The sequence below is a fragment of the Aplidium turbinatum genome, chromosome 14, assembly GCF_918807975.1.
Source record: "Aplidium turbinatum chromosome 14, kaAplTurb1.1, whole genome shotgun sequence".
In the NCBI taxonomy this organism is placed as follows: domain Eukaryota; kingdom Metazoa; phylum Chordata; class Ascidiacea; order Aplousobranchia; family Polyclinidae; genus Aplidium; species Aplidium turbinatum.
Genome location: NC_137485.1, coordinates 13,746,705 through 13,772,548, shown reverse-complemented (window position 1 = coordinate 13,772,548; position 25,844 = coordinate 13,746,705). Strand labels below are relative to the sequence as shown.

Here is a 25,844-nt window from a genome sequence, read left to right as displayed (position 1 = left end):
CTGCATGTTGTCATGCCATCGCTTTGGAGGTCTGCCCCTTTTTCTTCTGTTATTTTTACCTGCCATGCAGATTTTGCTGACTCTGTAATTTTGATCCGTATACCCTTCCACTGTTAGGCTATACCACAAATAAGGAAAATAAATAGGTGCAAACTAACTATTTTTTGATTTGTGTGGATGAAAATTTTGCGAAATGAAAAAGTGCGTACTACTGTTTTAAAGGTTGAAAAGCACTGGTTTATATTATCAGGCACAATTTGATGCTATTGCTATCACACTTATAACGAGAGTGTCATTCACAGCTGAAGGAAAAGTTTCACAGCAATCGAACACGTCTGCACTAGAAATCATAAAACTAATGCACTGTCAGATGATTGACCGATAAAAAGTCAAAGCTAGCTCTACACCAGGGGTTTCAAATTACTCTGAAGACCAAATGAATGTCACACACAAGCCGAATGTTTAAAAGTAAGACCCTTGCTCTACACTTAGTTGTGTCTTATGACTGAACGTTGTTGCAACTGCACCCACTAGCCAGTTAGTTATCTAAACAGAAGAAATGAATTGATTTTTTGCAAGGAAGTAGATACTGTACTTTACAATGTATTAACATTGTAATGCTTCTCATCCCTACCGTCTGCATGCCAATTAAGTGTAATTACAACTACCATGTTCAAACCTTTGATTGATAGGAAAAAACAAAACCTGTTGGTTACAGTATTGTGCAATCTGGCACTTTCTCCGAAAGTAACCAACGTCGTGCAGGGCCGAAAGATCTGACAAGCACTAAATTACCTTAAAAATGATCGTTATTCCTGTACAAAACAGTCAATGTTTTAATTATTGACTAGCGTTACACTGTATTTTTGCAGATTTTGTTGTTTAAAATGTGTCATATAAAGTAAAGCTATGTATAAAATTTGAATGAAATTCATTTAAACAGTAATTTCTTTATGATCGAAAGTAAACTGATGAACTTCAGGCTGCTGCTTAACAATGCTATTTCGTCCAAATTTGTGTCAAATACCATAGTTTTTGAACAAAAGTGAATATGTCTGCAAATCAAAAGTATGTACCAGCTCAGCTACAGTCGGCAAACACAGGTAAATGCTTGATTTTTTATACATAGTAGTACCTGTAGTCTGTAGTCCTGTACGCTGCTCAGCTTTCTTGTAGCCAGCAGTATTTTGTGATGATGAGATTTTAGTGTTAGAAATTATAAAATAAGGTGAACCTGAACCCAGACTACATAAAGGTAGGAGTTGAGTTTATTTTGCTGTCACTACTTCAGCAATTCTTGTTTGTATCTCAGTTATATGCCTACATTGCCTAGTCTGCAATGATTAATTGCTGATTGTGAGAACATAAGCCTACAAATCTATAGTTAAGTAGTAAATTATATGACATTATAATGTATTTGCTTGAATCACTCATCCATGTGGTGATAATGTGCTTTTGAATCTACTAATTAAAGTTAAATTTAAGCATTCACCAATGGTGTAATCATGATCCCAGAACCATTCCTTGTGAATGTGATGTTTATCCAAATCCACTGCTGTTGATTAGCACACACTATTACAACACAAATCCTTTCCTCCCATTGCCTATTGTGTTTTCTTTATAAATGCACTCTGACTATGGATTAATGCTTCCAACTTGTTTTGTCTGATTTGTCATTTCCTCTTTCTGGTAATCTCCTCTTGTCACCTTCAAGCCTGGCTGGTTGTGGTTTTGTTTTGGTTGGCTTGCACATAGCACAAATGCAAATACTTTTCATATTGTCGAACAGTTTTCGTTTGTAATGTCAGAGCACTTGCTAATTTTCTATTGTTTCATAATTATATTCATTTATATGCCATAAGATGATTCATATTAAGAACAAGTCATCTACAGCATATCATTTACCCTGTGCACTTCTCTATATTTGCAAGTAGCACTTACCACAAAATCTCAATACATCACTTCAGAGCCAAACTGCTCAACTCTACTGAGCAAGCCGTTAAGTAGGGTAGGGTGGGGTGAAATGGGTAGGTGGGGTGAAATGGGTATGCTGTACAAATTACTGCATTATAATTTTTGTAGGGATGGGACAATGATCTTTTTTTGCCATGAAATACCACATTGCATTATCCAATTAATAATCAAAAATTTGATTTATATCATTGCATTTTTCATGGTGATATTGTGAAAAATATTTGGAAAAAAATTATTTCTGAATTTTTTATTTTTGAAAAACTTTTGATTTTCTTTTTGCAGGAAGCCAGTGGGAAGGATCTTTCTGTTCTAATGTAACATACCAGTAATAGGTTATCAGTACACAAGAAAGTCAATTTCTGTGACTTTTATAAAACATATTTTTTAAGCTATTACAAACGTGGGGTGAAATGGGTATACTGAAATTTTCTGTTTCAAAATTGAAGTATCATCTCCGAGACAAAATTAACTAATATTTTGATTTGATTTTGGTCTAGACCTACACATTGCTGTAGCTATGTCCTACACAGTACACATGCCTGTCTTGTACAAATGTTTTGTGTTAATTTTGAATTATCATAACTGCCTATTTCCTGTGTGTATAAAATTTCCTTCTCAAAAATTTGTTTCTTCCTAAAGCTCAATTTTTTTAATGGTTTTGTTGTACCCCTTTCAACCACTAGAATGCATAAAATAGGTATATTAGGGTTTATGATAGGTTTACTACAGGAAACTGCTTGCATACCCATTTCACCCCAACTTTTTGGGGTGAAATGGGTATATGGGGGAACAAAAAAAAAGGTTACTACAGCTTTAATATTCAATGTTAGGAAAATTAGCCAATAGCATTAGTTACACCAAAAACCCAATGTAACAACCCAAAAAAATATTTAGGTGATCCACCAATAGCAAGATTACACAGCCCAAAATATACAAAAAATATACTCATTTCACCCCACCCTACCCTATTGGTCAGAGGTTAAAATTTTATTGTTGTTGGCTAAAAACCCAATTAAACTTAAAAAATTGGCATTGTTCTGACACGGAATGGCCCGTTTCGGTGAGTCCGATTCAGTGAGTCTGATCCCTTAACGGGGGATTTTTTCAATTTTTTTTTTAATTACCGTGTACGGTAGCCTAATTATCATTGCCGTTTTAGGGTTAGAGGTTAGGAACTCACCAAATCAGACTCACCGAATAGTAGCAGACTCGTTCTCACATGGCAACTATTATAGATAGATCTTTTCGATGTGCAAGCTTTGAAATTTGACTGGATGCTTTTCTGAGTTGCTGTAGTAATACATTAAAACAGTGCTTCCCAACCTTTTTCAGTTTGCGACCCACTTTTAATGTAAGTTTTATTGTGCGACCCACAATGAGATATGACATCTTTATTATGACATCTTTACTACTGGCATATGTACTGAAATAGTTAATGCGACTCAACACATCTAATCGTTACATCATTGTTGTTATGTAATGATAATGCAATAATTTCCCGATCTAATAGAAAACAGGGTGCACAATTCATGAAAATGGAAAGTCAACAAATGAAGTGAAGATAAGAGTAGCGATGGCGAAGGCGCAGTATTATACTGTTTAAGATCAAACTGCGGCTTGTGAGATCCATAGTAATGTCGGTATTTTTTAGAAAATTTTAACATTTAGTAACATTTAGAAATGCTTTGCAACCCACCTGAAATAGCTTTGCAACCCACCAGTTGGGAAGCACTGCATTAGAACTAGCGTATAGTGACAGCAGAAGGGACCTTCAAAAAAGTGTCACTAATCACTACAACCGAATTCTGATTGTTTTAAAATATAGTCAGTCATTGTAATAGATGCCAGTGCCACTATAGCGAAATGTCACCAGTAGCCAAATTCAACTGTATAACATTGAGAACCACCTGCACAAGTTGCTAATCAAAGGATTGGTTGATAAACGTAGCAAACTGTGTATATTATATATAATATATTTTGTGTGATTTTGGGCTACTTTTATGCTTTTGTAACGATGTAAATCTTGAATTAGATTATGACTGCTGGAAATTCGAAGAGGATCTGGCCACATAGAAAGTTTAGTCATTTTTTTGAAGTGAAACCAGGATTTTGCAGTTATTTTATAAATGTGGTCATCACATTTTGGCAGTTTGGCTTCTGTTGACTATCATTTCAAAGAGAAATAAAGTCCACTTAGCCTATAGTTGTAAGTAAAATTAGATGTGTGGAAGGATTTCATTATTATGGCCTCACATTTTAGCAAGGCCTGTGTTGTAGGTCGCTACCGTTTCCTGATATAGTAGTTGTACAAGAATAGAATAACACATGTTTCATGCTCCTGTTGATTGGTTTCAAACAATATTTGTAGGGCTAGATAAGTTAGTGGACTACCACTTGAGCGGATTGGGCCCACAGGACATAGTTTTCCTTTTTTAGTCTAGATGAGGCAAGTCTAGACTCTAGAGAGATCATTAATCGATCATGGAGATGATTGCAGAATTGGTCTGAGCATGACATGCGCCTGCCCTACATTACAACTTATGATGGCAAATTTTACAAGCACCCTTCTGCAACATACCTATCTCATGTCTTATTGAGTTTTCATGTATGATTGGAGTGCACCGGAATACTGACGACAACTATACAAAATAACTTGTCTGCACTCTATACAACCTTCGTCCTCCTTTTATAGTATGTTAACCAGTACATTTAAATACCAATCTCTTCATCCTATACATAGAGAGTATATTATCATTTGTTTCACAAACATTGCTTGTAACTGTAAAATGCATTACGATTGTCGTTTTAAACATCATGTATGTGTGGAGAATGTGTGAGTTTCCTTTGAATGCCTCCATATTATAATGCATCTAAGCTTTTTTTTCATGTTGTAAATTCAACGTTTGAAGCAATTCATTCCTTTTAATCCTCGGATTTTCTTTGAAGTTTATTTTTGCAGCTAAAGTAAAGCTTTTGCCAAAGTTTTGAACTGGCTTTCATCAGCAATGTTTTGTAAACAAGTTGTGCTAAACCAGCAAATACAGTTATATTTTTAACATCACTTTCACGTCATTTTCAGAAACATGCCTTTAAGCATGTAAAAAGGTATAGACCTATTCTGTGTTTTTGGCACAAACTAATCTCCATGTTTCAATGTCACTAGACGTTAAAATAATGTATAAAAATATTTCAGCTGTTTGCTAGGAATGTGGCATTTTCACAATTGGTGAAGGGGTGAAAATTAATTTTTATTTACAAATCCAATTTCGGAAAAGTCTAATTTCCTTCCAGTAATGAGAACTCACTTCTTATGTGCTAAGCATGAAATCTAATAATAGAATTGCTTTCAACGGAAACCAATTACATATTCCATTCTTGTTCGTGATCAATTTCTCATAATATGGAACAAATCCTATTTTCCATCCAAGCAAATGGTTATGCTTGTAAATGCTACACATATTGCTTGTGGATTTCATGACCCATTTATGTAAAAGCAACTTATATTAATATAATTATATCGGCCATCGGGTTTTCAAAGAAAAGTTGACAAGTTATTTTTTAATTGTCATGCTGGTTGGATGATGACTGTATGGTTTTGTCCCAAGCAGCAAATCACACTTCTTTTTTAACCTTGATTCGACGTCTGTTTAGGTATAAGTTGGTCAATGATCTACCCTTGGGTGTCTTCTGATTTTACTTTCTTTACAAAAATCGCTTAAAGTTTAATTTGGAAAAGAATCTTCCACTGTTTTCTACAACGTTTTGTTTTGTCACTGTTCTCACCGCGGCCTATGTTCTCAATGGTAAGGCTTTATGCTTCATGCACACAGTACTAAATTGTCTTTTGTACAATAGCTTCGCAGTTTATTGTTGTCTTGGGTTTTTCCTTTTCATTACTTTTGCTTTTTTAAGTCTGTGTTCATGTTTTCGCTTACCAGTAGTTTCTTATCTCTAGTAAAAAAAAAAACGGTCAATTAAACATGCAAATGCGGTATTGTAGTATAGCCTATTACAGTCTAAATAGAACTTTTCTATTTTGTTTTTTGAATTCAGCTAAAGTTTTGCGTTAAAAGTTGCTGTCAACAAGTGTGAAGAGTAGAAAATCATGAAAACGACTATCTTTGGTTTGTTTTCGGTCACTGTTAGTGGGTAATTTGTACAAAGCAACAAACGAAATTATTCCTTTTTATATTGATTCAGTGTCTGCAGCCGTTGCATCAATGTAAAAAGAGTGGATTTTACTCTGCTCTGAACGTTCGTCGTAGCCCGATCTGTGTTGAAGTTGTGTATGTTTTCTTCACCAAAATAACTGTATCTTGTGTTCTGAGATGCCTAATATCTATTTCATTTCGTATTCTGAGATGCCTACTTCCGTCACAATTTCATATTATAATATAGTGTCTTATGCTGCTTTTCTTTTACTGGTCAGATTATATTATATACATCTTGTTGTAGGTTACGTGCCAATGGTCGGCTCAATGATGGATGGTTTCAAACGTAATTTAGACGAAACCTTAACACTTTGCGCACTGAAAGCCTGGTGGGCCATCATGGTCTTTTTCTGTATTTGTATGATATTGCATAAGGATCATCTCACCCCTCGCTTGTGTTCTCTCTTTCACTGCTATTACACACTTGTCTTACACACTTACTACAGACAGCAAACCAATCATTTTTGACATAGATTTAACGTCTGCAGACGTTGAATCAATGTTAAAAACGATTGATTTGCTGTCTGGGATAGGCCTATCGTTCGAATAAATTTCTTCCAGCAGATAGATGTTTAAATCGAAATATTATAACATGATAGACGTTGATCGCGAGAAGAGGAAAGCATTGCAACGAGCAGCCGAAGAGAGATTGGAGATTGTAAGCAAATATGCCCAGGTGGGTTTTGTTGGTCAAAGTCGTGAGGTTTATGGCTCGCTGGCGCTGGCCCGGTCACTAAGATCGATGGAGAAATTTCCGTTTGTCGAAGAGTTGTCTGTGAATTATTCCATTCGATAGGTGTCGCTGAACGAAGAGCGTTCCTTCAAACGCGTTGCTCAAGCGCACACCCCTAGACTCGAATCAGCCTTGCTTGTTCTTGTTAGGTCCTTCTCTCACAAAGTCGGATGCTTAACCAATTGAACTATTGAGGAGGACATTGTTGTCCTCTGCTAACCGCAACACGCAAAGTGTGGTAGTCATTTCAATCAAATGCTGTCCAACATTACACTATTAATAGAGACAAAAAGCAGTTCACCCGATTTTGCTTTAGCTTAAACGTTATGACCGAGGTTATCGCGAGGACACGTTCTCCGTTATTTTATGATCTTCCAAACCACACGATTGTATTTGTGATGTTTAACTACGTTTTTTTGTCGTTTTTACTCTTGCTTTTTTTTTTCGCGTTTTTTATGGTTCGATGATTCACTTTCATTTGTGGACTTACTTGAAGTGAAGATTTCTGGAAGGCAAAAAATACTTGAAGCTCTTTAACTTGCTGATCATTGTGAAAGACTCGTCCTTTGAAGAAGAAAGTTTAGAACTAAGTTTGTAAAAAAAAGTTAAATTTCGAAACCATGAGAAGAGCAAACAAACATCCAGAAATGTTGTTGATGTGTTGAACTAAAATCAAAGTACAATAGGCCACTCAGAAACACGTGGATGTTTGTGTTACTTTTTCTAAATAACAACTACAAAAAGGGCGAGCCGCATTAGCATGCATAGTCCATCGAATGTGCAATGCAACCACCGCGCAAGTACATACTGTTTAAACCTGCTTCACAAGTATGTTTGTATGTGCAGCGCAATGTCATATTCGTTCTTTAATACAGTGTTTGTCTGTTGTATAAGCAACGTTGAAATTTATGTGAAGTGTGCTTTGTTTTATGTACCTGTAAATACTGTGTGTGTACAGGGAGAAGATAGCGAAGGCGAGAACGATCATTGGGAGGATTCAGCTTTCAAAGTTTACAAAGTCACCGACAGATATGGATTTCTACAGTAAGTTTAATATTACATTAACTTCTTTTCCTTGCTGTTTTGTTACATTGACATTAAAAATTTTTTAAGGTTTTGTTTTGTTAAGAATTCAAATGGCTTGTTTTAAGTGGTGCTACTTTATCAAATATTCTCTGTCCTTTTTATTTGGCTTATTGTTTTAGGTTGTATATATGCTTCGTATATCATCCTATTGTTTGAAGGAGAGCTTTAAAAAACATGAAAACCGCATTGCCTTGTCACATGAAAATAATTATGCAACCCGGTGTTGCTTCCCAAACGACAATCTTCTACCGTTTGATTTGCAAATTATTTTGAGTTAAAGATTCTAAATATTTATGTTTTCAATTTTTGCTTGTGCAACACACTGGGAAAAACATACTTGTTCACTGTCCATGTTTTCGTGCATCTGCAGCGCAACAGAGTTGTCTGAGGTCCCTACGTTTGAAGAAGAAAGAAGAAAACATGCCGAGGTGAAACGACAATACAAATGGTTAAAAATGATACACAGATGGAAGGCCTATGAAGGGACAGAGAAGGTATAGTAATGTACTGATGAGTTTTTCTTTACAAATGTACTGATGAGGTTTTTCTTGACAAAATCTCAGCCAGCAAACCAGTATCTTTTGACTCTGATTTGGCAGACGTTGAATCAATGGAAAAGAAGTCTGATTTGTTTTGTAAAGTGACTTGAAATATGGATCAGCCGTATTCATCAGTGACTAATGTCGGTTCTCTTGTGCCTTGACAAGGATTGCTCAAATCCTGTCAGCAAATCAGTTATTTTTTGTATTCAACGACCGCAGACGTTGAATCAACATAAAAAAAGAACCGATTTGCTGCTGGGAAGCGAAGTATTGCTGGTTTTTAGAAAAACCAACAGAGAAACGAATCAGCAACTTCTCCAGTGGTTCACCCGGCTTTACGTACAAAGAAGATAACAGAAATTAAAAAAAACAAGGTTCAGTGCTTCCGCAAATCAATTTTTTTTTGTATTTGCTTTTCAAAACCTTGGTTCATTGCACTGGTTCAAGGTTTTAGTTTAAGACGGTCAAAACACTCGAAAAAATTCATCCAACACATCAGTGAATTTGCATTTTTATGTCGGCGGTTGCTCATTCTCACTAGATTTTCTATGATTAATATTTGAATTTAAGTGATTATCGATTTTCCGTCATGTAATTTATTTATCAGCAAGTTGCTCTACAACGTCGACGTCTTCAATTCAATGTAAGCTTTCATAAAACTTTTGGTAGCGTTCAACCTTTTTTGCAAACTTGACTTGTTTTATCACTGTGATACCTTTTCTGTCTTCATAAAGCAAAAACGTTTGACCTGTGCATCAAAGTTTGAATGCTGTCTGACCATTGTGATGTTGTTCATTTTTTATGTGTTTTCAGCAACTTTTCAAAACTTTCCTCGAAAATGTTTTCTTCTAATTTAATGTGGTATCCATTGGGTTGCCAACTCTGTCGTTTACTGTATTTAGTTTCATACAATAATACATTTCTGCTTACATTTTTCTACGTCGCTAAGAAGATTCAATATTTTTACCCCTACAGCTTCGGAGTCGAGTGTACAAAGGCATCCCTCTCAGCATGCGCAGTGATGCGTGGCGATTAATGCTGAACGTCGATAACCTCATACAGAAGAGTCCTAATGTATATGAGGTAAGAATCAGAGAATAATGGAAAATGCATATATGGAAATAAAGCAAGACAAAATAACCAGAATCACCTTCCTATTACTTGGTTGCAAAGTTGATCTTTTTACATCGTTTCAACGTCGCTGAAGGTTGAAACAATGCAAATGGAAACTTTTTGCAGATTTAGTAGTTTCTATCCTTTTTTCATTATTATAAGAAACATCTTTCGTTATGTTTTATCTTTCTAGAAACGTTAACAAACTCCCGCCGTCTTTCTATGGTATGGAGCTGTAAAATAGAACACGAAAACTATTGTCATATAACTGCAGAGCAGACGTGGCACACTCTTCGGTCCTTTTTTTCGCCCAAGAGGCGTCCGCTTTTGGCCTAAAGGCATCATCATTGTAGTGGGACAGTGGGTACACTGGGGGTGATCACGTGGATTTATCCTTGCGTGGCGATGTTCCATTTGTAACCCTTAACAAAAATTATGGTACTTTTGTCAACCTTATCAGAATGCTCGAACTGCAAGCAGTGATCGATGCGCAATGCAACGGCATGTCTCCAGCAAAGGGCTCAATCGGCGTAAATCAAGAGTGTTATAATACATAACTGCAGAGTGCAGGCAGTAGCACACCGTTTCGAACATGATTGAGTTTCGCTTTTAGCAGCCTGATCGTTGTTTATTTCACAAGTGCAGATGCAAACTACTTGTTTTAGCCTGATCTTAAGGGTTCGCTGTAGTAGTAGAGGCAGATGCTTGTCACTAGCTTTTGGAGCACAGTTTCTTAGTTATTTGCAATGGCAAGTGGCACATGCATTGCACATGACTAGGAAACTGTGTTCCGAAAGCTAGTGACATATCACTACCACCACATTCACCACAGGGAACCCGCAACACCAGGCTAAAACAAGTCGTTTGTATCTACACTTGTGAAATATGTATAGTATAGTTACCATACTCTAAAGGTGGTGTAGGACAATGTGCTAGGACTTACAATTTTCATGCAATCCTGCATATAAAAAAATAACACCTATCTTTTCTAACTCCATGCTTCCGCCTGTTTGCAATGTGTGTCTATCCTTTTTTTTGTACGCCTGTGTTGGCAACGTTTGAAAATGTAGCAGCCTTAAAATTATGATGCTGTATCACCAGTTAGTTTGTTGTTACTTTTTGTTGTATGATTGTACAATATATAGTGTACATTAGAATGTGTTGTTGTCTTATCAACTAATATCATTTAAAGTTTTTGATGAATTTCCAATCCCACAATACTGCAACACCACGGCAACTGTACATTTTAGTGTAAAACAATGAGCAGTGCCAAAAGGTGGCAGAGTTTTCGAATTGATGTGATGCAAACTTCAGGTTGAGAACTTGAGATTGAAAGCCAATACGTGATAATTGAATCGCGAGTTTGTTGATATTTCCGGAATGTAGAAATAATTACCGACTTGATGGATCAATCCTTGGTATTCCTCACGGTTTGGAGTTAGTTGGTTTTATGCGCAAACTTTTGCCCTTCCGTTTCCTAATATTGCAATGTGGCCGACGTTTCGGATAATATGTGCTCCCTACTCGCATAGCTGAAACTTTTTCATTTCGAGCCTGAACTTCGCCTGCTTCGTTTGAAATATCATAACCCAGCCAGCAAATTGGTTCATTTTTACATTGAAGGACTATTATGCTGACAGGGTACTTATTGCTTCACTGTGTACATGTAGTCTACTAGTCTAGGCTACCAGCTTCGAATGATTTTATAGAGTTGCTTTTACCATAGGCATTTCATTTCATATCAACTAATCATTTTCAACAACGCGGCTCTGTTAAGTTAACTACTGCCACTTGACATTGCTAGACACACACGTTTGCTTTGTTTTTGCCCAATCATGCCTTTGAATCAGGACTTGACATGACGATTCAGTTTTATAAATTGTAAAATTGTGGGACTCTTGAGACTGATGAACCTTCTCAGCAAGGACTAGTATATGGTTGTCCGTCTCATGTGGTTCAATCATCATTCTTATTGAGATATTCCTGAGAAGATATTACCATCATACGTCTGAACCGAAGGTCACCCCAGTCAGTAAATCAGCCCTTTTTTATGTTTGATTGCTGGCTAGGACATCAGTTATGAACTCTAATTTAGCGTAGGCATACATTCACTTGACTTAAGTTTGCAAACTTCACGTGACTTAGAATGGTATGTACTCAATAGATCATAGTCTTGTCATCGGATCTCTACTTTGCTATTCGACGTTTTTTAACGTTTGTACACGTGACCTTTAAACGAAGAATATCAAGTAGTGAGTTTGTAAACAAACTGTGATATGAGAAACCCACAATTTAGGAAAATACGAAATACGCAAATGTGATATCAAATTGCTTTGTGTAAATTGAAATCTTCTTGTCTTGTCAGGAAATGAAGCAAAGAGCCAAGTCTTATTCCCCCGACATCAGGCAGATAGATTTGGACGTTAAAAGAACGTATAGAAATCATATCATGTTCAGAACTAGATACAGGTACAGAACTTTGCTGATGACCATTGACCAGTCACTAAGCAAGCAAAATTCATCCTTTGTACATTGATTCACTGTTTATAGACGTTAAATCAGTGTAAAAAGGGACAGAATTTGCTCAGTGGGTAATAGCTGCGATGCATAACTGCTTTTTCAGCAAGTTTAAAGTTGCATGGTTTTAAAGAGTAACTCTCATAAAATCAATTAAATAATTGCAACACATATTAATATATTTAAACAATAAATACTGATAATGCTACAAAACGTGCTCAATGCCAAACTAAAAAGCCAAGCAGAGCAAATTACATCAAATATAGTTATTACTTTTTAAAACCTCAGCCTGTTTCACCCTAAAAGGAGGATCATCAGAAGGTTCTTATTCAAATAAAATCTATTCAAAATAGAATGATTCTATTTGAATAAGGACCTTCTGAAAGAAAGTAAATTATAACTATATTTGATATTAATATATTTATATTCCATAATGCTATATCCTATAATACATATTCCAGCATCAAACAACAGCAACTTTTCTGTGTCTTGGCTGCTTATTCCATGTACAACACCGAGGTTGGTTATTGCCAAGGAATGTCTCAAATTGCTGCCGTGCTGCTCATGTTCATGGACGAAGAGGTACACCGACCAGTCGTTTTGTGCTGATCAGCCAGCAAACAAGTTTTTTTTTAGATTGATTGAACATCTTTACGTTAAATGATGATTTGTTGGTTGCAAATTTTTGTTTGCTCACGAGTTTTTATCCCAAACAGAAAAATCTGCCATTTTTGCATTAATTCAATATCTGCAGACGTGAAATCAATGTTAAAATTGGCGGATTTTGTTGTCTGGGATATGACAGCCAAAATTTGCGCATGATAATATTTGAAACAAAATCTTGCTGAAGTAGCATGTTTATTACATATCGTTGAACGCAACTTGTCGACTAAGGGCCTGAAACGAAATGTTTGTTTCCTTGACATAATTTTGACGTGATATAAGGTCACAAGGTCAACTGCTAAATGTTTGTGTACCATTATGAAAGTGATATGTTATGTTGGGATTGTGTGGTCCTACGACCATGTTACTATAGGTCTGATGACGTTGAAACGATGTAAAAAAGGCCAGTAGACTAACTGGCAGATTGTCTTGCTGTAGTGTAGACTCTACAGTACAGCAACAGTCAATCTGCCCAGTCACTCAATTTGTGTAGAGCATGAGGTTCTTTCATTTACTTTCATTTTTGACGTAAATAAGTCTTGCTTGTTGGTTTGCACTCTGAGTCCTCTTTGCTTTATTTTGTTATATGTGTTCATTTATCCTTGGTAACATCCAGTATCACGTTGTGGAGACATTGAATGTAGTCATGTAATTCAGACAGCAAATCAGTTGCTTTTTACATTGATTTAACGTCTGCATACGTTGAATCAATGTAAAAAAAAACGATTGATTTGCTATCTGAGGACATTTCCAAACGCACTTCTGTTGACCGTTTTGAACTTTCAGGAAGCATTTTGGGCTTTGCATTCCCTCCTGTACGGCAAGAAACACAGAATGCACGGTTTCTTCATACCCGGTTTCCCCAAGCTCATGAGGTTTCAAGATCACCATGATAAAATTATAAAGAAATTTCTTCCTCGATTAAAAAAACACTTGGTAGGTGAACTGCAATGGCAGGCTGTGATTTACCTGTATTCAAGCAAACGTCTCCGCCATTATCGCGTATTATAGGTGTCCGGATTTCAAAATTTAAAATTCATACCCACTCCTGGATTTTAAGTTAAAATCCAAGTCCAAATCCAGATTATATGCAGTGTAAAATCCAAATAATCCGGTTATACATGCGACATTAAGCTAACATTATCTGTCAGAAAGTAAACATGGTTAAAGTAAAACGATTACTATGGTTTGAGCTTTTAATACAACCAGTTTATCAACACAAAATGGAGAAAAGTCATTTTTTGGTACTTTTTTTGAAAGGCCTTAAAGTAATATCTAAATTAGCAAAAGTTCAAATCCGTATCCAAACCCGGCTGATCTCAAATGAGGCCGGATTTAAATCCAAGTCCATGCACATCTCTGCTGCGTAAATGTTGAAACTGTTTCTCTAACTTAAGTTTACGGCATTAATCAAAGCTATGTTTTGCCATATCTGCCCTTCATAACAGTTTAGTCTGATTTTGAAACGAGACCCCTCACGGATGCTATCCAAGTAACCGTCTTGCGTAGTTGTGTTGCGGATTTGCGAAGATTAAGTTTTGTTAATTGCTCCAACAGGACAAGAACGAAGTCTTCACCAGCCTTTACACAATGAAGTGGTTCTTCCAATGTTTCTTAGATCGCGCCCCCTTCCCGTTAACGCTCCGCTTGTGGGACGCTTACATGTTGGATGGGGAACGAATCCTTGTCGCCATGTCGTATACAACTCTCAAAATGCACAAAAGTATGTTTGCAAACCGATTTGTAGTTTTTTTTTTGCAACTTTTTGCATTAAAATAGGCGTTTATGTAAGTAAGTGAGAACTATATTTCATGTACTTATTTCAGAGAAATTATTTGATCACATTGAAGAAACGAACAGCTGTCGGTTGCTTGCAGTGTTAGCTATGTATTGGTTGTTTTTAATCTAACATTTTTTGTTTGTGGGTGTGAAAATGTATTCATAATATTTGAGAATTTGTTCACAGATAAATTTAAGTCAAAAGCTATTGGAAATATCACAGAATAAATTAAGAAAGTATATACTCTCGTCGTTGTGTTACTCATGTGGTAAGACGTGTACCGGCCAGCAAAATGAGTCCTTTGACATAAATTTAACGTTGAATCAATATAAAAAGGACTAAGTTTGTGGCGTGGGCACTCGATAGAGTTATTGTTCATTGCAGTGCTTCACGCCTATGAAACCAAGCAGCCTACGCTCCGTTTTGTTACGTGTTTAATACGTTTGTTAGTCATCAGTTTGACTCACCCACATACAGCGTATTCACAATCCCAGACAGCAAATCAATCGCTTTTTACATTGATTCAACGTCTGCTGACGTTGAATCAATGAAAAGAATGGTTGATCTGCTGTCTGGGATGTAGTCATGGTTCCTAGACAGTTGTCTTCACAGTGTAGTGCTATTTATGCCTGATTATTTTAGGACAAAGGATTACTTCTGAACAGCGAATAATCTACTATTTTGTTACCTTGACAGCGATAATCAAGAAAATGGAAATGGATGAAGTTGTTTCTTTCCTTCAAGAAAGCCTCGCTGAGAACTTCGGTGCGGACGACGACACGGTCATAGAACAACTTAAAGTGAGTGGTTTTGGACTCGCAATCACAATCAGAGTGTTTTCGTATTTAATTTGATTCTTAAAACTTACAACACAGTCTTAAAAACCTACAACTGACCCAGGCAATGTTTTTCGCGCTCTTGTAATTGCAAACTAGGCTGCCAGGAGATGTGGACTGTGGTCAAAAGCAAAATATCATTTTATAAGATGCAACTAGGTAAAGATTTTTATTGAAAAAATAAAATCGCAGGTACCTTGTAATGTAAAGTTATTAAACTTATTGCAGCTTAGTATCGCTGAGCTGAAACGAGGAAAGATGATTTTGCCACCATCACCCGGAGACAATGAAACTGCAAAGATCCCATTTGGTGTTATAGTGAAACCTTCGTTTGAGCAAGAGACCGGTATCCGGATACCACCCAGAGCAGGTTATTATTTTTTTCTACGAAATTAAATTCATAAAAAACTAAACGATATCTTGTATAAGAACAAGCTTAGCGCCTTCACCCACACAGCAAATAGTCCATCTTATATTTTTACCTGATGAAGTTCAACGTCTATAGACGTTGAATCAATGTTACAAATGACCGACTTGCTTGCTTGGAAAGGTTCTGTGAGGTAATTATTTCAATGTTTTAATGAGCTTGACAAGAAATGTGGAGGCATGGTGTGAAGGCGGTTGCGGCACGTAGAAGTGAATCCAGCCACGCTCGGTAACGGGACATTACCGAATTAAAACTAGACTATTACTACTACACACTAATAACGTATCGTTGAATTTCAATGAAGTCCTTATTTTTCATCATGTTTTTGTTTTTCATTGTTATTTTGTATGACACGTTTGCCATTGAGAAACCCCAGTGTCACAGATCATTTTGTTACATATTTTGGGCTTTTATTTTAAAGCAGTTTTTTGCAGTTTTAAAAGCTGCTAACTCGCTTTACATAGAAACATGTTGTTTAATCAAAGATCGTCTGCAGACGTTGAATCAATGCAAAAAAGGGCGGATTTCGCTGTTTGGAAAAGTGTCCAAACTGTTTGAGTACGATTTTTACCATTTGTGCATCAGTAATTCAATATCCTCTACATTTCGTTCGCCTTAACCGAAGCGCGTTGTTTTTCTTCAGATAATACAAGACGGGACAAAATACCAGCTCAAGATCACAGTAGCCAACGCAGGCAGACAAGTTCCAACGGCCGAGAGAACTACAAGGAGGCCAATGGCTTCGTTCCTACCTCAGAAGCCCAGAGGACAGCCTCCCCCAGAGCCATCTCTTCTTCCAATGAGGTGGTTGTCACCGAAGGACGCGACAAAAAGTTCAAATCTTCATCTCACCATGAGAGAAGAGATCCTATTCAAGAGACTGATCGCGGAAAATTCCGTCCAGATCCTCTGGGATCTCCAGTTAAAAATGAAGTCAATCAAAAAGAAAACCGGCGACAGAAGCCGAGAGATGATCGCAAATCGCGTTCCGAACAAGAGAAAAGAAAATCAAGCGTTGCGGTGGAAAGCGAAGCAGTCAACTCCTCAAACAATCGTCGGTCTCCTCATCATCAACAATCCCGTGTCCCTCTCCCTTCCTCCATGGTTGAACCCCCGCAATCGCCTCAGCGTCACAGCAAACCTGAAAATAGACGTCGCAGCGACGGTAACGGAGTAGTGGTTTGGAAAACACCCAGCCCCAGCAAAGTCCACCCTTCTCAAGCGTATAAAGAATCTAACCTTAGCACGGATAAGAATCCCGCCCCATTTCAGGACAAACATTTGACCGATCAAAACACTTCTACGCCGAAGCACAACGATCAAAATGCGATTAAGAATCCAAACAGAACCATATCCTCTTCACCTAAAAAGTCACAGAACAAAGATCCTATAAAAAACCGAACTAAAGCCAACAGAACCAAGGTGGGTTCGTAGAGCTGCACGCCTTATTATCATTGACCATGACTAACGCTTGCAAACAATCGCCGTTGATTTACGTAGTTTCTACCATCAGAGCTTAACACGTCATCAACATGAACTACGCGAAAAGTTGAGTTGAATTCAAATCAATTGCAGATTTGCATTCAACACATGCACTACCATAGTTTGTTTTCAATCATGACCTAGATTTTAGAACATCATCCAACAAACGTCACTTCATGGCATCACTGGGCGTCACGATTATAATTTTTCAAACGACAGAAAAAAATTTTTTTTGAAAAGGTTGCTAATCTTTTTATTAGATTAAATTATTTATCTGTTCGATTACGTGTCTTTAACGTTGTGATATTATCGTCTGGTTGCGTTCTCGCAAGACTAGTGCTCACCAACGAAAAAAGTCATGTTCTTCCTGATTTGAGTAACTGATGCTTGGTGTTCTAATTATCTCGCAAAACTACTTTTCTGGGAATCTTTTGTTTGCTTAATTTCTACTATGTCTACTTTGTACTAACGTCTGGTAACGTTGCTATCCGTCCTTCGTGACGTCAGGATCCATTATTTCATCAAACTTTTTACCCCTCGTAGCTTCAACGTTTCATTTTTGGAAACCTTGAAGTTATTGATGTTCGCACTTGATCTAGTCCAAGGACGACCAACTCGGGACTTTGCTGTAGAATCTTTCGATCATTACTCGACAATCACTGGGCGGCTGCCGGTTCGCGAGGCATTTGCCGGGCCAAAAAAACAGAAAAAAAAACTCTTTATGAAGATTTGGGATAAATTTACATACATTAAAAGTTTTTGTTTCTTTTTTTTTTTTTTTACTTCAATAAACTGCCAAACTTTCAATGCGGCCCGTTGCGTTATTGCAACGGACTGTTTATCAACAGCCGCATTGAATCAGTCCAGGGTACAACAAAGCAGTTGTCGAACTGTCAGGATCCTGCCATCGTGAAAGACACTTGTTAGTATATAATCCTTATCTGTTTCGGACTAATTCTGCATAGCTTGTATCCAAGACGACAAAATCCGTTATTTTTACATTGATTTCACGTCTGCAGACGTTGAATCAATGCAGAAGTTGACCGATTTTGCTGTCTGGGTAGCGTCTAGTTCCAGTTCTGTTGCGACGCACATTGCTTAGTGATGTCAGGAATCTCGGCTCGCTTCGCTTTTAAGTTCCGTTTTGGCAAAACTTAATATGAATTAAATAGCAACAAAAGCTTAGGGCTGATCGTTCTTACATTATAATAACATAACGCGATGTATCTTGGCCAGCAATGCATGCTTATGTGATATCCTCTATTTGTTTGTAGATTCTAATTACTTTAAAGCAACTATGATTTACTGTGGTTGAATGAATTGAACACAACTCCTTAATAATGCATGACCATAAATGCAACTGAGGCTGGCCTGCATTGTTTTGATGACAATCGTATTTCGTAACATGCTGACGAAGCAAACTTATAGTCTGCTACTTCACTTGTGACTGATAACAATAAATCGGTGCTTTTTTGCATTGATTTAACGTCTGCAATGTAAAAAATGACCGATTTTCTGGTCGGGAATGTAGTTTAACATGTAGCAGTAATCTTCTCAGCCAACAAACCAGTCCGTTTTCAGCTGCAAAAATGAACTTGTTTTCTGACTGAGACATCACAACAGCCTTGCAACGGCCTAACTGCGCAGTTGAGAAGCCAAATTTTCTCCAAATTTTGTTGCAAAAGCCAATAGTAGCCTATATTGAAACGTCACTAGAAACTTCTTTTTACCTGGTTTGCGTTTGTGTGACAACATCAATCATCTACTTTTCTATTGTTACATTGGAATTACTCGATATATCAAAAAGGTGTTGTAATTGAATTGAAAACTCGTGTGGGGTAGGGTGGTTTCCGACGGTTTTTGACATTCAAATCTATTTTGGTCGTTGTAGTATTAGGATAGGATTTAACTGTGAACTTTCTTGACACACCATAAAGCTACTTTCTATCAGAGTGTGAGATGAGACTGTTTTGAAATGTCGTAATTGTGATGTCAAAGAAGGTAACCTCGACGTTTTGGACATGCCCGCCAACTTTATGTTTAAAGCTTCGACTGTTCGTTTGAGTTTCATTTAAACTGTGCGCTTGCAGACCTTTCATCACTGAGAGAAAGCGTGTGATCTCTGACTAAATTTCCTTTTTGTGTTTGAGACTCTAGTCTCTAAGGTGAAGGTTTTCCACTTCATCGTCCATGATCATCATCTTTTTCCAGACTACACTTACAATCTGCTGGAGAACGACTATTTGTAGTCAGCACGACTGATTTGATCCAAGGGCTAAGCAAGGGCTAAACAAGGCAGATCTGCGTGTTCAACCCATATCCTTCTAGCGTCAGTTTAATTTTAAATTAACGGCTCAAAAAGACGGATTCCAAGCATGCTGATGCTGATAGGAGTCCAACTTTTAGGTTATTGGTCACACAATTAGTTAGATTCTTTATTATCAGATAAATCAAAAACTGGACTCCTATCAGCATCAGTATGCTTAGAACCCTTCCTTTTGGGCCGTCAATTTAAAAATTAAACTGACACTAGAAGGATATGGGCTAACATGAAAATGGCGCTGGCACAGAAACCTTTCAAATAAATGAAGAACTCATAAGGTGCAAGATACAAAAGTACCGCTTTGTTAGATTTCAGAACAATTAAAACTTTGCGTAATAAATTAGTGATTGATTTGCATTTCCTCGAACAGGTTTCAATTTTTAAGTCTTAATTTCAAAAGTAACTCTGATCTATTTAAACCATTGCGATAAACTGTTCTCACCATCGATTACTGAGATCACGTTTAAAACCTACCTGGTAAATCAGTCCTTTTAATACAACGAAAATTAAATGCTACATTTGCAACTGCAAATGTTCTACAGAATGAATAGTTGGCTGAGTAGTGATTGGTCGAATGCAATGTGCAGGTTTGAATATTGTATCCCACTGCAGCACATTCTCTTTTCTTTGGCTTGTTTCTGTGTGATACCATTTCTATACATGACGGGTAACTAATAATTATCATTCCAACCAGCGAAATTCCACTTTCTTACATTGAATCAACGTCTCTGAGAGTTGAATCAATAGAAAGGACGGGTTCTGCTTGCTGGCTTCTCAGCAAAGGTGGTTATCGGCTCCATCATCTTATGGTAAACTAGTGTGCTGCTGTTTTGAGGAACGACAAAAACTAAGTCCCTATCATGATATATTGTTGACACATATTTTCAAACCTTATGTGGAACTAATGGCTTGTTGAATTTTTTCGGCAACACGTTTGACATGTGATCGAAAAAAAGCATAGCTATCTCTTGCAATATCGGGGCTTGCATACATATAAAAATCGCATGTTTCATTCTATGCAAACAATTCACCAAGACCGACAAGCCATAACGAAATGAACAAAGGGTTTTTGTCTTGTGTACAACTCATACTCATCTGTATGCTTTCAGCTGTCGATCAAGTAGGTGATGCCTATGATCAAATCGCACTTTGTGAATTTAGCCAAGTTTTTGTCATATTATCGTTGAAACTGCCGTTCATGGAACCGCCATTGTGTAACATCATTCAACTCTGCTTAACTGTGCTTAGTTTCACCTAACAAAAGTTGCCATTTTCTGTCATCGATATAGAAATGGCAATTTTGCGGACTGTGAGATGTCGACTAAATTTGTGATTATTGTATGTGTCGTCAGCCAGCAAATGTCGCCGTTTTTCATCATTTTAACGTCGCCAAACGTTGTAAAAACGTTAACTTTTGCTGACTCTTTTTCACCCAACGAACAGGCCAAGCCTGTCAATGTTGATGAAGAAGCTGGCACCTTGCATTCTGTCAATTTTCAATTGCCGCGAGATGGCGCGTTGGAGGCGAATGACAAAAGTGCGTTCAACCTGACAAGACCGTACAGCGTGTATGACAATGTCAAGAATTCTGCTGATTGTCGAAGCAACGCTCACTTGGTCACTGAATACAATTCTTTGATGAACAAAAGCAGCACTATCAAAGAGTCCAACAATGAAAACGAGTTTGAAACTGAAATGGAGGTAAGTTAGTGCTTTTCGTGTTGTCAATTGTTGAAGTGCTGTGTCAGAGTTATATGATACAGTGTTCCATAGCGTTGGTGAAAAGTCATGCAAGCAAAAAAAGCAATAATTCAACATCACTCGTGCTCTTTTCTCAATGAACAAACTCGCGCTCAATGGCTGTTTTTAAGCGTTTTGGGAACACGCATGCCTACCAGTGTCACTTCCTTGCTTTTTTTATAAACACCAACAACAGACAGGACAGGAAGCAGCGAAAGACTATATGCTGATATAGTCTTTCGCTGCTTCCTGTCTGTTGTGGTATTTAGATAGCTATGGTACTATTTTATTCGTATTGTTTATAATTGTACCGTACTATTGTCGCAACAGACGAAATAAAAGGTTTCTCTCTCTCTCTCACCATTGGACTGACTTATGTCGTGTTGATCAATCGAAACGTTTGTGGTTTGCGCTCAGACTGTTGTGGTTCCCATTCTCACCAAGAGCTCGTGGATATGCGCTTCAACCAGGGTGTGTAGATGAGAAACAATCGAAAGTGGACATGGTTGTTGGCTATTGCTTAGTGTAGTAGTCCAGTTTTAATCCGGTGATGTCCCCGTTACCGAGGGTGGCCGGATTCACCTCCAAGTGCCGCAATCGTCTTCACACCCTGCCTCCACATCGATCTGTCTAGCGCGTCCTCTCTTGTCAAGCCCACCTTGCTGCTTTCTTCCTCAACTTGCTTTTTCCATGTTTTCTTTGGTCTTCCTTGTTTTCTACGACCCTCCACTCGCAACTCCAGCGCTCTTCTCAAAACATCATCTTCATCCCTTCTCAAAACATGCCCATACCACCTCACTCCATTCGCTTTTGCCAACTTATCAACACTCTCATTCAACCCAAGCAAGCTCATAAGTTCTTCGGTATTCCTTTTGTCCATCAGCTTTACACCACACATTGCTCTCACCATCGCTCTCTCAGTTCTTCTTAAAATCGCCAATTCGTTTTCCCGTAAGCACCATGTCTCACTTCCGTACAGCATTGCAGATCTCACACAACTAATATAAATTCTTCCTCTCATTTTCAACGGAAATCTTCTACCACATAACAACTCTCGACACTCTCTGAATTTCACCCAACCAAACCTTCCTCTTGCAGTCACTGCCGCTTCACAACCACCACTGGCATTCAATCTATCTCCTAGATAGCAAAAGGCATTTACTGATTCAACTTCGTCATTCAGCTTACCCATCTTTAAAGCGTGGAGACGACTAAGACGTTTCAATGACCTCTAACGAAATATTTTTTGTAGAAATCCTTGGAAAATCTTCGTGAACTCGCGGCTGGTCTTTCCCCAAGTTTTCATTCGCAAAAAGTCTTGTCATCTCCTATCGTCGACAATTCTTCGAGACATGACGACGAATCCGACCGTCAGAAAACCACATTATCATCGCCAAATTTTATCGAGCTCGTCGATGTCAACAGTGAGAGCTCCAGAACGCCGTCGCTTGATCATGTGACTTCCCCATTCCCTAGCAAACAACCTACACCGGGTCAGAGATCTTTGGAAAGTTCAGACTTCATACATTTACCCAATTCCTCACCCGTCGACACCGACCATACTCTATCTATGAATCCCCAGCCTTTGGGCGGCCTTTTCTTCTCGTCACCACTAAGAAAACATCACCAACGACTTCCGGAAGCTACAAATTTTTCTCAATATTCCAATTTACATGCAGACGGGCCGTTGGTAGATCAGAATTACGGGCAAACTATAAGCAAAGATAGTACAGTGGGGTCAAGATCATCAAGTCAACCTCTCATGGCTCCTTTAGGACGCTTCGGGAGCCATCGTCTTCCTCTTTCCGTGGAATCCGAGCAAAAGAGAGTTGGTTCAACGCAATACAGCAGACATGTTGCGCCTGATTTTCAAAGTGACATTTAATTACAACCGATAAGGAACGAATGGAAATCGTAATGCCTAACTGTCCAACGCACAACTTCTTTCTCACCCAACCAGCGGATGAGTCCCTTTTACATTGATTCAACGTATTCAATAAATCCATCTGAAAAGGACAGCTTTACCGGCTAGGATGAGTAGTCCAGTCCACCTCCCCAGACAACAAACCAACCGTTTTTTTTTACATTGACGTCGAATTAATGTAAAAAAACGGTTGATTTCCTGTCTGAGGTGGCAGAATCCCATCCTGTGGTCAAACCATATACAGCGTTTTTCCAACAATCAGCAATTCCTATGATGTGGAAAATATCCACTTTGCTGATTTCATTTTCGTGGAAACGACACACTTGGTAGTTATCATATTGTTTGGTTCCACTTCGGGAAGATGAGTCTTCTTTTATTGCGTGCATTTGTATTGTTACTGGAACCTAACCCTCTCGTGCTACCGCAGGAAGTCATTGGTCCGACGAGGAATAAATGCGCGCAAGCCAATGGCACTGCCCTTACGATTTAAACCGGAATGGACAAGAGAATACCAGTTCTAACTTGTGGTTGAATACTTGCGTCTTCTTGTTTAATTTATTGAGCTTCTTTTTGTGTTTTTCACTTTGCGAGCATTTTTACTGTCATGTTTTCTTTCTATTTTTTCTCTCCCGTGCATTGTAATCTTGTGTAAGTAAATGATTAGTTTAAGTTCGGTTTTATTTGCGAAAATGTCGTAATCATTGCGATGGCTCATACCCAAACTGCAGTATAATGTGCACATATTAATTGCAAGTTCTTGCAGGCCTGTGGCTAACATTTAACGTTTTATTTGAAGCCGGAAAGGTTGCATTGTTTTCTGGAACAAAAGTTTGACACTCTCATAAAAGCTCATCTGATCAAAATGTGAAAAAAATATTTGGCATCTAACAACCCAAACTAACTGTTGCATCAAACATAGCTAAAACATAAAATGACATTTATCTGCTGTTAGGTCGTTTTGCTTTTTTTTTTATTTTTGTGTGTTTGGTGCTTTTTAGACTTTATGTTGTTATGACGCTCATATTCAATTAAATCATACTTCATAAACGTCAACAATGACCTTTATGACGTATAATTTCACGTATCTCTGTTCCACGACATTTGGTGAGTTGATTACTGAACAAAGCCTTTGTCCATCACATTGCAAAGTTTATTTACACGTAGTTGGAAGCAGCAAAGATTGCATAGAAAGTATAAGACACTCGCAACTTCGCAAGACAGGTTTGCTGGTTTATGCAAAAATCATTTGTCAGAAAGCTCCGCGTTAGATCAATTGTGCTGTCTTTCCCAGGACTTTACATTAGCGTGTTTCATATATTTACCATTTTGCGATTTTTAAAAAGCCGGGGTCTCATGGAGTGTGGTTTTGAGTAAAAACCCCACACACAAAATTTTAGCTCATGTTGACGTCATAAAAATGTTGGCCACGGCCCTTGAAGTTGGAAATACCCCGATTTTCACGTATTTCGAAAATCACTTATCGTAGAATGACAAAATTGGTATTAAATTGTGCAGAGTAAATGATTTCCTATGACCGCTTCTGATTGTCGAAAGATGTGTCGGCAGCAGAAAAAAGATTATTTAAAAAAAAAATTAGTGTTTGACTAATTTGCAGTTATGATTTTTAACCAATCGTGGTTTTCAGTAACTTTGTAAGGCGGGATCACATGCATTTATTTATTTTTGGTTATTCGGATTATTCTGAGATTGTTGACGTGATTAACTGATTATGAAATATTGTCTTGAACATGGCTTTCCGGGGAGATTGTTGCTTTGAGTGTTGACGCTGAAATAGCTTTGTATTCTGCTGAAGCTGTTAAAACTTGCCATTCGAAATCTTTTTTTATTTTTAATGACTTTTTTCTGCTGCCGATACATCTTCGACAATCAGAAGCGGTCATAGAAAAACCCTCTGCTCATTTTGACACCAATTTTGCCACCCTACGATAAGTGGTTTATGAAATTCATGAACATTGAGGTATTTTAAACTTGAAGGACCGTGCCCCACATCTTTATGGCTTCCCTGTAGACTTGACGTCTACTTTATCGGTGTCATCTATTTTTTCATAATAGTGTTGTTTTGTCTGATAAATCTATTCGGCACTTAGGTGTTGCATCCCGCTTCCTAAAATCAGTGGCCATTATTGATTGATTAAATCTTTATTCTCAGACTGGGAAAGCTTCTTGCAGAGCTTAATCCTGGCAGTTTCGCATACTTGCAAATGTAGAGTCTTTGAATCACCGAGGCAGGCCCGGTCGCGAATTTTTTTTCCCACAAACTTTCTGTCTCATTTGTATGTTTTTGTAAGTGTAACCATTACTGGTTACCACGCGACGCGCGTAACTGTTTTTACCGATTAATTTTTTCGCGTGGTTTTCAAAGTCAGCAGCCAATTTTCGCCCTCCAGGTCCAAATCTAAACATTGAACTTGAAAAAAAAACGTAGGCTGGAGAGTGGAGACACACCTAGGCTAGTGTAGTGAAGTTTAAAAA

The 25,844-nt window shown here is 37.7% G+C and overlaps 1 protein-coding gene across 2 annotated transcripts; it reads left to right on the top strand.

The window, feature by feature from the left end:
- Positions 1–880: 880 nt before the first annotated feature.
- LOC145783361 (USP6 N-terminal-like protein) lies at positions 881–24,492 on the top strand. 2 transcript variants are annotated; one of them, XM_082595213.1, is made up of 14 exons: positions 881–1,103; positions 6,785–6,861; positions 7,877–7,962; positions 8,375–8,498; positions 9,522–9,629; positions 12,025–12,128; positions 12,638–12,758; positions 13,626–13,775; positions 14,397–14,562; positions 15,316–15,419; positions 15,684–15,825; positions 16,526–17,304; positions 21,131–21,388; positions 23,779–24,492. In XM_082595213.1, the coding sequence occupies exons 1-14, from the start codon at positions 1,052–1,054 to the stop codon at positions 23,839–23,841; spliced, it is 2,334 nt and encodes a 777-aa protein (XP_082451339.1). In that variant the 5' UTR covers positions 881–1,051; the 3' UTR covers positions 23,842–24,492. The 2 variants fall into 2 exon arrangements, with proteins under 2 accessions (XP_082451339.1, XP_082451338.1); XM_082595212.1 differs by having other exon boundaries at positions 22,680–24,492.
- The last annotated feature ends 1,352 nt before the right edge of the window (positions 24,493–25,844 follow it).

Bases quoted from the DNA above. Each gene is read 5' to 3' on its own strand.
- LOC145783361 (XM_082595212.1), top strand. From the start codon at position 1,052: ATGTCTGCAAATCAAAAGTATGTACCAGCTCAGCTACAGTCGGCAAAC. The intron at 12,129-12,637 runs GTACAGAACTTT...TACATATTCCAG, and splicing joins ATGTTCAGAACTAGATACAG to CATCAAACAACAGCAACTTT. The intron at 15,826-16,525 runs GTTATTATTTTT...GTTTTTCTTCAG, and splicing joins CCGGATACCACCCAGAGCAG to ATAATACAAGACGGGACAAA.